The sequence below is a fragment of the Choloepus didactylus genome, chromosome 15 (assembly GCF_015220235.1).
Source record: "Choloepus didactylus isolate mChoDid1 chromosome 15, mChoDid1.pri, whole genome shotgun sequence".
In the NCBI taxonomy this organism is placed as follows: domain Eukaryota; kingdom Metazoa; phylum Chordata; class Mammalia; order Pilosa; family Megalonychidae; genus Choloepus; species Choloepus didactylus.
The window spans coordinates 23,472,469-23,485,273 of record NC_051321.1 but is presented as its reverse complement, the minus strand read 5'-3'; the positions used below and the strand labels follow the sequence as shown (position 1 = coordinate 23,485,273).

Genomic DNA, 12,805 nt, shown 5'->3' with positions numbered 1-12,805 from the left:
AAAAGGTTGCTCAAATTGACAAACCGTGAGACAGACTTAGTATAGATGCAGAATAAATATTTAACATTATGCAAAATGAAGATCATGAGCTCCTTAAGGCAGAGTTCAGCACACAGGACACATGATGCCCAAATTGGAGTTATTTTGAGTTTCCAATTTAGATACTAAAATAAGCACCAAGGAATAGAACTGCCTAAGGTGGCCCTTGTAAATTGTACTTGTAGTGACCTTGTGAATTTAATCACAAAGGTTGAGTTCAAAGCTGAAGGGGAACTCTGCTCTGAGTAATTCCCCCATACCAGTGGCCTACATGAAAGCATTTAAGTACAGGGTATGAAGGCAAGGCAAGCTTTGAGGAATTTTTTTAATATAGAACCTAGTTTAAAGAAACCCTTTTCAAACGGAGAGGAGATTGAGCAGAGAAGTCATCATAAGCAAGTTTTATTCAGTGCCTTACTTTGTGCGAACTTGAGTTTCTGTGTTTATAAATACTTAAAGGACATAATAATTATTTGGATCAAAATAGATTTATTTCCTCCTTTAAAGAAATCCCACTTGTAAGAACTAATTTATTAGCTGTTGATTATAGTAACAGATAGTATAAAGTAATTGAAAGGATCAAATGAACTTCAAATTTTGGTTGTTAAATATTGAGATTTCTTTGGAAGTATCCCAAAGAGGGTCATAGCATTCTGATAGTAAAGTTTAAATGAAAAAACTATTAAAATAATTTTCCATGCCAGGAGTTTCGTTTTATAATTTCTCTATTAAAATAAAGACAGCATAACTTTAAAAGTAGATTTTTTTTTAATATTTGCATATTTCCATTTGTAAATTGACTTAAAAATACTGATTTTATTTATTCCTTGGGGGCTTAATAAAATAATGGGAAAGGGCATTCATATAGACTGCATTTCGCTCTCGTTTAGCAAGAGTGATCATTTTCTACCCAGAGAGGAACAAGAAGATTTAAAAGATTTCTGGGTTGATTATTTTCCTGGATCTCTGCTAATGAATTTTAAATCTTGCTTGTAAAACACTTGGAAAAGTGTATAAATTTCATCTTCCTGCCATATTTCCGATGATGGTTTTCAAACTTCTTTTAATGCAGCAGAAACGTATCACTAAAGGAAATCAAACCTGGCCTGTATTAGTAATTTATTGCTAAATGACCAATTGTCCCCAAACTTTTCATCTTAAAACAACAATTATTTATTATCTCACTATTTCTGTGGGTCAGGAATTAAAGAGCCACTTAGCCAAGAGGTTTTGGCTCATGGTATCTTTTGAAGTTGTGGTCAGGACATTGGTCAGGGCTGCTATTCTCTGAAGGTCTGCCTGGGACTAGAAGATCTGCTCTTCACATGACTCACTTACATGGCTGTTGACAAAAGGCCTCACTTCCTTGCCACAGGGACCTCTCCCTAGGGCTGCTTGAGTGTCCTCCACCAGAGCAAGTATCCAAGAGAGAGAGCAAAAAGGTGTCTTCAAAGCTTTTGATGACACAGTCTCAGAAGTACATACATCACTTCCACACACATTTATTAGTTAGAAGTGAGTCACTAAGTTTAACCCACACTCAAGGGGAGAGAAATTTAAGCTCTAACTTTAAGGGGAGGATTTTCTGCCCTTCAGCCACAATTTATTTATCTTCCTCCCACATGCAAAATGCATTCACTCTATCCTGACACCCTCCCTGAACTCTCATCCCAGTATAGCTTTAGCTTGAACTCCAGAATCTCATTATCTAAATCTGGTCCAGGTGCAGATGATGCTCCTCGGGTGTAGTTCCTTAAATACAATTCCTCAAGTACAGTTCCTCTCAATCTGTAGACCTGTGAACTAAAGAAGCAAATTATCAGCCTCTACCCCAACCCCCCACACACAACATATAATGGTGGGACATAAATAGGATATCTGCTATAGACATTACTGTTCAAAAAGGGGGGAAATTGGGGATGCAAAGGAATCATTGGCCCATAGCAATTCTGAAATCCATCTGGGCAAATGTTTGATGTTCCTTGATGAGAATTCAGTTCTACTACTTCCCAGATGTGTATCTCTGTGGCTCTTGGCTTTGCTGTCTGGGCTCTTGGTTCCATCCTTTGAGTCATCCTTCTTTTCCCTTGAAAAGGCCTGTGTTTGCAGCTATGTGTTTTTCTTAACTTGTTTCCTTCTGTAGAGGTTTTGGGGTTTCAAAGACCTTTTTCCTTTTGTACTGTCTTTGTCCCTTTCAGCCCAAGCTGGCAGTGTTTCTGCCAATATAATTCTCTTAAAATGTTTGTGGGTCTCCTGTGAATATTATTGAGGTTCACTCTGTTAGACAAAATCTATAAATGATGGATTAAAATCAAAGCTATTACTAAGTACATGTTTGTAAGTAACAAAATTGAAGGTCTTCCATTTAAAAGCCTCCGTTCATTTGGGAAGAAAAGAAATTAGGAGAGAAACTAATAAAAGCAAATTAGAATACTTTTTAAATAATATGTGTCAGGCATCTATTATGTACATTATTTCATTTAACCCTCAACACAGTCAAAGAAGTATTAATATCCCTATTTTACAAATGAATAAACTGACACTTAGAGAGGCTAAGTACTTGCCAAACGTTGTACAGCTTAGTTAAGTGGTAGGGTCCAAATTTAAACTGCAAAGCTCATACCCTTTACCACTATGCTCTACCACTTACAGCATTCAATAACAAAAAATTCTGCCCATATATTTCTTATTGTTTTATTCATCTTCAAATTCAGTTACTCAAATTAGTTCAGTCCAACTCAAGAGTTATTCATGAAATTTTATTGTCTTGAGCTGAGAAAGTAAGAAAAGAACAAAGAATTTGTCTCATCCTGACCCCAAGCATTATTTCTTTCTAAGAATTTCACAACCTTTTGTCAAATTTAAGAATTTTTTTGAAGAAAATATTTGTCTTAGAAACCAATTGCCAGTGGGTAAACTGGTTTAGCTAGAGATTTTGTTAATGTAGTAGAGAGAATCCACAGGTTCTTTTTGACCAACACACTCCTTTTATATCATGTCTATGGAGACCCTAGATTATCAGTTACCCCCTTTGTCTTAGAATGAATGGACCAAGACAAACTGTTGGAATTAAGTGATTCCTCATCAGTGTTAAAGAAGCAAGAAAGCTGAAAATCTAGCAAATAGCATATATATTATATATTGTAGATAATGATTTAATTTTGAATGCATGGATCAATGATTGGATATATGAATAGTTGGGTGGTCTTTGAGTGATTCACATGCTTGCAAGTTGCCCAACAAGTCTGCTGAACTTGACTGCTTAAAATGGAAAACAGTTCATGGGCTTCAAAAAAAAGAATTAAAGTTCTTAAGCCTTTTTGCCATAGGAAACAATTTAGACTGGTTGACAGAAGTTTGGTGGATGATGACAGGTCTGGCATGTAACATACTAACATTTCTTAAAAACAAGGCAATGTCTAGTGCTGCAAGCTCATTTTGAAGATAGAAGAAACTTTAAAGCCACATGCATTCTAGGATAACATTGTAATTGAGGTCTAAAATGATAACAAGTTGCCTTAATTAGAATAATTGGTCAAATTCACCATGACCTGTCTGGTCACTTTGGAAGCTTAAGATCCAAGTGTTCTTTCTTAACTTTGTTTGCATTTTTATTATATACCTTCTTCAAGACAAGATATTATTCTAATATTTAGCTTCCTGTTAATTAAGACTTAAATACAGGAGAAAGACCATCTAGAAGAAAATTTGGTTTATTTGTTTTTTCTCCTTTGAACAGGGCCAGTGATAACCTATTTCCAAATGAATACATTTCTTAATGAAGAAGTTCTAAGTAAATTTGTTATGCCCCTAATCCTGCTTTAGGAGACATCTAGTAACATAATTATAAGGGGCCTTGGGAGCAATAAGTCTGTAATCTTGTTTTTTTTTTTTTCCCAATTTTTCTCTCTAGTAATTATTATGAGGTAGAACATCCAGCTGTGGATATTTAAAATCCCTCTCCATTGTCCCCAGCATTTATCAGTGTTCTCCTAACTGATTTTCATAAATTGGACATTACTGATAAAATTAATGTATGTAATTTCTTTAGCATAAACTGAAGTAATTGCATCAAGTCAGTTTCTTTTATCAAATTGGTCCTCTTTTCTGTGATTTTAAAAATCTTTGATTTATTGGCGCTTTCTCCTGAAAGTTCTGATCTTGGCCACAAAAACCTTAAGATCTGGTATTTCAAGTTGAATCTATTTTTGGTTTATGGTATATATGGGGTCAGCTAAAAGTTTACTCTTAGCCTACATGAATCTCAAATCTCTGAATGTTTCATGTTTTTAGAAGTTTATTTTTTGTCCATGTCTTATGAAATCAAAGTTTACAGGAACACCCCCTCAACAATGAAAGAAGATACATAAAATAAAAAGAAGTTGCGAGATTCAGATAGGCTTTTAAGGTAACCTCCTCTAGCTTAAACGTTTCATTTTTCACCTGGTGTTTTGTTTTGTTTTGACCATACTTTTTGGAGGTATGTTTGATGAGAGAGCTGTTCAAACTATAATTCTCTTTGAGGCAAAGTGATTTTTCAGGTAGGATTTTGTTTGGCTTGAAGAAGGAAATGACTTTATGACATTCAGTGAAGGTTTATTACTTATTTTAAAAAAGAAAAAAAAGATGAATCTCTCGAATAGATGATAGACAAGCTAATTACACAGGACAAATGTCTCATTCAAGTGATAGACTTGATAAAAACTGTTTTGTAGAGGTTCAGATTCCAGTGCTAATTCCTATGAGATGGATCTTTGCTGGCTTTAACGGAATCAAGATTGAGATCAGATTCTTTGCTATACATCCTTACATCTAGGAAAAGAAAAAAAACTCTAATTTATTATTTTATTAATGGAGCACTGAACTGGGCCCTCGGGGAGGGGGGCAGATCTAGAAATGTAAAATACATAGCCCCAACTTCCAAATATTATGGTGTAGAAGAGTATAAAATATAGATGAACAATCACAGTCATATGATCCTGTCTTAGTTTGCTAGGGATGCTACCACAAGGTACCACAGACTTAACAATAGAAACAGTAGAAATTTATCATCTCACAGTTTTGAAGGCTACAAGTCCAAATCCAGTGTCAGCAGAGCCAGACTTCCTCTGAAGTCTGTAGAGTTCTGGCAGTGGCTGGCAATCCATGATGTTTTCTAGCACGTAGCATCACTCCATCTCTGCCTCTGACACATGGCTGTCTACTCTCTGTCCTTTTACTAACTGTGTCCACATTTCCTTAGTTTATAAAGAAGAATCATATCAGATTAGGGCCCATCCTAATCCATTTTGGCCTCATTTTAACTAATATCTTCAAAGATCCTATTTACAAATAAGTTCACATTCAGAGCTGAGGATTTGGGAAGGGGAGGAGGGGGGTCACAGTTCAATCCATATTATATCCTAAGTGTAGTGTAGGCAACATGAATTCAAAGAGTTCATGGTGGTGGAAAAGATGAGATGTGGAGATTCCTCCTAACTGGGGTGATTAGGAGGGACTTCAAGGAGAAGGTGGCATTTAAGATGAGTGTTGAATAAAGGCTAGGAATTCAGTAAGTAGGGGAACAGTTGGAAGTCATCACTTCCATGAAATGAAACTGCATGAGCAAAAATAGAAAAGTACAAGTTGTGATCAAAGAATGCTGAAGGGACCTCACAGGCTCATCCACAGCATATGATAGATACATAAAGCCAAAAAAACTACACGCAGCAGATTATAAAGATCCTGGAGTAGCAGTCTATTTTTAATTAAAAATAGGAGTCAGCCCATTTTCGCATCACTTCCAGTTTTAATCTGTTTACACAAATTTTATTTTTATACCTACGTATTTGTGTATGGTGCTAGTTTTCGATCTGGATTCAAACCATTGCTGCTTTACCTCCTACCACATACTAGTTACGAGACATTAGGAAACTTACTTAAAATATCTGAGCTTCAGTTTCCTTGTCTGTAAAATGGGGAAAATACCTCATACAGTTGTTCTGACAATTAAATGAAGTAATGTAAAAGCATGTAGTGTAATGCATAGCACAAAGCAGGCAACTACTTCCGTGGAAATTGTATACCTAAGATGATATACAATATGCTAAATTAAAGCAACAGCTTTAAGATGTTAATCATAATTCCTTAGCATTTTGATTTTTAAAGACCTTAAAGAATAGATCACCCTGATAGCACTCTGCCTTATTCGTCTTGTGCACAAGGTATTCCCAATTCCACTACTTCCTCTTCTAAGCTCTTCTGTTCCTGAGAAAGAAAAGCTTCTGTGCCTGACTGAGAGTCCCAGATTTGAATTTTTATTCCAGCTCCTTATTAGCTAGGCAGCCGTGAACAATTCAGTGCCTATCTCAGGACTTTGTTATGAGAATCAAATGAATCAACTATAAAGGAGTATTTTTTTATTAACATTTGATTACAGTTTAACTATATATCATGAAGATAAATAAAATTTTAATTTACTATAATATTTTAATGAAATATTAGTAAGTTATATTTGCTAGTAAGTTTACTGATAAATTTATAAGATCAACTGAAACAATTTTATATCATTAGTGAGTTTCACACTTGTTTTATGACATAGTTATCTGAATATTTCAAAAACAGTTGAAATATTAAAAATAAGTTACATGAAATAAAGTTTCAGTGGCTGAGAGATTCCAAATGGAGTTGAGAGGTCACTCTGGTGGGCATTCTTATGCACTATATAGATAACCCTCTTTAGCTTTGAATGCATTGGAATAGCTAGAAGTAAATACCTGAAACTATCAAACTGCAACCCAGTAGCCTTGACTCTTGAAGATGATTGTATAGCAATGTAGCTTACAAGAGGTGACAGTGTGATTGTGAAAGCCTTGTGGATCACACTCCCTTTATCTAGTGTATGGATGGACGAGTAGAAAAATGAGGACAAAAAACTAGGTGAAAAATAGGGAGGGGGGATGATTTGGGTGTTCTTTTTTACTTTTATTTTTTATTCTCATCTTCACTTTTTCTGATACAAGGAAAATGTTCAAGAAATGGATTGAGATGGTGAATGTATGATGATACTGTGAACAGTTGATTATACACTTTGGATGTTTGTATGGTATATGAATATATCTCAATAAAATTGAATTTAAAAAAAGTTACAAATGTCCATGACAAAAAATATTAAATCTTGTTGCATAAAAGTATTCTTATCTATCAAAATACCATCAACTGTATAAAAAAACTGGAGAGATTTCATTTACTTTGAAAATTGTTTTCTTTGCATATACTACGGAAAAGCTATTCACCAACTATATAAAAGGCAAACTCATGTTTTCCCTCTTTTTCTTCATTAATTTCAGAAGGGTTTATGCATTCCTATCTGATACCATGATCATCCCAAATTTCTAGGAAGGTACCATATTGTGGGATATGTGGAAATGGTAGGGGGTGGGGTGGGGGAGCAGGATATTTTCACTAATGAAAAAAGTGTTTGACTTGAATTCTTGCTTTGCCATTTACTACCTGTGTGACTTTGATAAGTTTGTGTTTTAAAAATTTTTCCATAGTTGTTGGGTTTGTTTGTTTTGTTTTGTTTTGTTTTGTTTTTAGAGAAGTTGTGGTTTACAGAAAAATTACACATAAAATACAGGGTTCCCATAGACCACTTTTATTATTGGTGGTGTATTATTATATACTGTTCTGGTTTGCCATTGCTGCCGTTATGCAAAATACCAGAAGTGGATTGGCTTTTATAAAGAGGATTTATTTGGCTATAGATTTAAAGATCTAAGGCCATAAAAGTGTCCAAACTAAGGCATCAACAAGACCTTCCATCACTGAAGGAAGGCCGACAGCATCCGGAACACATCTGTTAGCTGGGAAGGCATGGGGCTGACGTCTGCTGGTTCTTTGTTCCTGGGTTGTGTTTCAAAATGGCTTTCTCCAAAATGTCTCTGGGCATCTGTTTAGTTCCTCTCTCTCAGCACTTGTGCATCCTTGCTTTTTTCTCTCTAAGCACCTGGAGTACTCCCTTAGTGTTCTAGTTTGCTAATGCTGCCAGAATGCAAAACACCAGAGATGGATTGGCTTTTATAAAAGGGGGTTTATTTGGTTATTCAGTTACAGTCTTAAGCCATAAAGTGTCCAAGGTAACACATCAGCAATCGGGTACCACATCAGCAATCGGGTACCTTCACTGGAGGATGGCAAATGGTGTCCGGAAAACCTCTGTTAGCTGGGAAGGCATGTGGCTGACATCTGCTCCAAAGTTCTGGTTTCAAAATGGCTTTCTCTCAGGACATTCCTCTCTAGGCTGCAGTTCCTCAAAAATGTCCCTCTTAGTTGCACTTGGGATATTTGTCCTCTCTCAGCTTCTCTGGAGCAAGAGTCTGCTTTCAAAGGCTGTCTTCAAACTGTCTCTCATCTGCAGCTCCTGTGCAGTGTCCCTCTTGGCTATAGCTCCTCTTCAAAATGTCACTCACAGCTGCAGTGTAGCAAGCTCACTCCTTCTGTCTGATCTTATATAGTGCACCAGTAATTTAATTCAGACCCACCCAATGGGCAGCCAACACCTCCATGGAAATAATCCAATCAGAGTTATCACCCACAGTTGGGTGGGGCACATTCCAAAGAAACACTCAAAGAATTACAAGCTAATCAACACTGATAACGTCTACCCATACAAGATTACATCAAAGATAATGGCGTTTGGGGGACACAATATATTCAAACTGGCACACTTAGCTTCTCCAGGGGAAACTCTGGCTTCATTTTTTAGCTTAGCATTTCCAAACCTTCTGTCCACATCTCCAAGCATCTCTAAGCATCAGCAAACATCTGTGTTTGTGTGGACTCTTAGTTTCTCTCTTAAATACTCCAATGAACTAATCAAGACCCACCCTGAATGGGCGGGGCCACACCCCATGGAAATAATTCAATCAGAAGTTCTACCCTAATCACAGACTAATCAATCTGCCCCCACAAAATTGTATTAAAGAATATGGCTTTTCTGGGGAACATAATATAACCAAACTGGCACATATGCCTCACATTGATGTGATATATTTGTCATAATTGGTGTAAACACATTATTAAATTGTACTGTTAACTATATAGTCCATGGTTTAACTGAACAGGTTTTCAACCTTTCTTATTTAGCTTTTTCATATCACCCAGGAGAAATTTCTCATCAGTTTCAGAAATAGTTGTGATTCTTTTGAGCAACTGGTTAGCTTTTAATCTTAAAGGTATTGTAAATCAGTATACTGGTCAGGTTGTGTTGAGTCATGTTGGCTACTAGAGAATGTAGATCAAATTCAGCACATCTCTAGCAAATACATGCGGTTTTACAGCATACACTTTGTATCTTAACCTTATTCCTGGTTCTTTCTAATCTCCTTATGTTTCTTTTCCCTTTAGCTTGATTTTTTTGTCACCCATATTTAATTGATTTTATTTTTGTATCATTTTAGTCTGTGGAATCTGACTTAAATTATTCCTGGAACAACATGGGGTGGGGGCAGTCAATAAATAAACAATGCCTACTTCTCAGAGCTACTGTAATGTATGTGATGAGTGATACACACAGTAAGTATCATTAATAAGTTTTTTAATGAATCAAAGAATTTTCGTTATAGCTGCTTTGAACTAAATAGTTTGATTTTAAAGGGTAGATAAAGTTCCAAAAGAGCAGATAGCCTATTGGTCATGTGTCCAGAGGTTTTCTGTTGTTTACAAAGCTAAATGAGGATATCTGGAAGATGCTTTTCCTTTCAGCTTTCAACATGGTAAAATACTCATGTTCCCTGTCTGCGTGAAGGCATCCGTCCACCTTTTATACACTCACAACCATTTTATGTTCACAGGGTCTTGGAAATGGGCTAATGGAGTTTTCTGAGCAATGTAATTTGTTTTTGTAGAGGATATTTTATAGGATAGTTACTCTGATTTAAATCATATATTTAAATGAATTAGATACAGTTGATGGAATATGATGTGCTTATGTTTTACAGTTAAGAAGCCTTAAAATTCTAAAAGAAAAACCATGTTTAACTGGTGTAAACTGCTTCCTGAACTCAGAACTCAAATATGGTCACAACTAGTATTTTTTAAATTAATCAGTCAAAACTCCCACTTGCTGTATTAACATGAGTCCAGAATCTTACTTTTGGAATTTCTGCTTTCCCTAAATTGTGCCAAGAACGTCCATGGCTTATGCAGTTCAAAAGGGCTTACCAGTGGTTTCCATATCTAAGAAATGGTATGTGTGAGGGAAAGCCACACTAACGTCTTTTCATTCCACCACTGCCACTGTACCTCCTTGCCTTCAGGTGTCATTGTTGAAAACTGGTCTTACCCTGCCGCACAGAGAATGCAGCTTCACTATTGACTCAGATGCCTGTACAGCCCACCATGGTGCCTCAGGGAAGAATGACCTCTCTCTTCCCGTGCTAAGCTCACTTAAGGATGTTCCTATGGTGCCCACAGTTAAGCTTCCAACATAACAGCTAACGGTGTTCAGCTTGTGCAGTTCACATCACAGGTGTCCCTCAACTCTTAAATTCTAAGAGCAACACAAGCATTGAGTCAGGACTGATCCCGATATCTACCACCTCATAGCCTCAGAATCACATTTCCCCTTCCCACCATGAGCATTTGTGCCATTATAAAAAAACAAAAAAAAATTAAGTCCCTAGACCCCAGGGATGTTCAGTATCTCTAAGCAAGACTACTTTTAAGCAGAGATTCTAGGAGATCTTGTTCACACCCATCTGAGGAAGACTACTATCAGTGATTCCAAGGAAGTGATTCGCAAGATGTTCATGGAGGACTATGGTCAGTGATTCCAAAGTAATTTTATGCCTTCTGGCTGGGCATCTTGCTATACATGTAACCAACCTCAAGTTAGAGAGCAAGGTTTAAATGGTTTCGGTTGCAAGAGCCTTTGGCTGTAAGTGTTTAAAATTAGTGAAATAGATATGAGTAAGAGAATAAATGATAAATTTAATAAAATAACTGATGGTTGGATGGGATGGGCAAAATAAACCAGCTGTTTCTACTGATATGAAGGATTGAGAGAGGATTCAGATGATGAATCATATTAGCAACTTGAGAGTTACTGGAATAGAGATTTTCTTTTAATGTTAAGGATTATTATTTATATAAACACTATTTCTAAAGGAGATTTCCCTTTTCTTTCTGCTACCACCTGCCTCCCTCCCACCACCAAAAAAAAATAAAGAAAATATACAGCAGAACTCCAAAATAGAAATATTTGGAACCCAAAGTAGGAGAAAGTGTCATTTCTTTAGCATTGTGTTGCAGAAGGGAAGTATCAACCCTCAACTTTTCTTATCAGCTTGCTTTCAGAATTTATGGAGCTAAGGAATTGCCATTGAAATTATAAAATGGAAACTATGATTTGACATGTTTTAATAAATACTTTTTCTGTGGGCCACATTTGAGAGTACTATAATCAGAGGAATACCCATTAAAATAGGAACTGTATCCTAAGATGGTGAAGCTGCTAAGCAAGGAATGGGTCTCTTTTTGCATCAGTTTACTGCTTAGTACTTGATTTCAGTATTAATAACAGAGTTGCCTTTTCTACATCTATCTGATATAGATGTTAAAGTATCTCACTTTCTTTGAGTTAAGAATGCCTATTTTTTCTCCTTCCCTAAAAGCAAGCTTCTTTCTTCTTCTCCCATGGTTTTAATGTTATTTTGCATTTTATATTTGTTTTTAGACAGTGTAGGTGAAAGTTATTCAAAAGAGGGGTGGGGAAAGATTGATTATATTAGAGGAAATAAATAACATTTGGGTCATTCTGCTCCAAGTGGATATTTGTGCTCAATGGTTATGTTTGTGTATTACAGGCCTTTCGGGAAGATCTGGAATGCCTTATTCAAGAACAGATGAAGAAAGGCCACAACCCAACTGGATTACTAGCATTACAACAGATTGCAGATTACATCATGGCCAATTCTTTCTCTGGCTTTACTTCATCTCCCCTCAGTATGTCTGTTTTGGAGAGTTTAAAGAATTATAATTTTATCTTTTTGGAGCACTGTACATCTCTAGCAGCATGTTTTGTTCAGGTTCAGACCTTAAATTTGTAACATCTAATCTCTTAGAGTAACATAGTGTTAGAATCTCTTACTTTTTCAAACCAACCAGGCATTTAGTAGACTGTGAAGATTACAAACTAGCGTAAGACATGGTCTGAACCCAAGATAATGTATATTTTAGTTGGAGAGATTTATCCTAAATACAAAAAAATATTAAAACTGCAAGATAACTCTACAGGAAAAAATTGCAAAGCAGTTTATGAGAAATTGCCTAATGACCTTTTATAAGTCATTGTGCTATGAGCTCAGAAAAGGAATTGATTATGGGCTGGAGTGGACAGAGAAAACTTTATGGAAGAAGAGAGGCCTGAACAAACCAGACTTCAAAGGATGAAGTAGTTAGAACTTGGTGTGAAATAGGGGTTAAGATATTTTATTCATTCAACAGCTCTTTAGTGAGCGCCCCAGTTTGGCAAGCTCAATGCTGTAAGGATACCAAGACTCACAAGGCTTGAGCTCAAGTACTTCACATCTCAGTAGTGAGAGATATATGGGATCACTGCAGTACAGGTCCAGGAACATGGAGTGCAAGAGGAGTTCATACCAGATGAGGCTATCAAAGACCACTTCATGTCAGACTCAAGACACAAGAGCTTACTTATTTCCTTCTCTCCTTGTTTCTCTTCTTTTCTATCTTTCTTCCTTTGTTAAAGATTCATAAGTAGGAT

General features: G+C 36.2%; 1 protein-coding gene across 6 annotated transcripts in view; it reads left to right on the top strand.

Moving 5' to 3' along the window:
* The window catches only part of ADD3 (adducin 3), a 180,466-nt gene that overhangs the window by 149,094 nt on the left and 18,567 nt on the right, over nt 1–12,805 (top strand). For all 6 annotated transcript variants that reach the window (XM_037805312.1, XM_037805314.1, XM_037805313.1 and 3 more), the window contains exon 3: nt 11,886–12,024. In XM_037805312.1, coding sequence (XP_037661240.1) covers nt 11,886–12,024 — 139 coding nt within the window. The remainder of the gene's footprint in view (nt 1–11,885; nt 12,025–12,805) is intronic.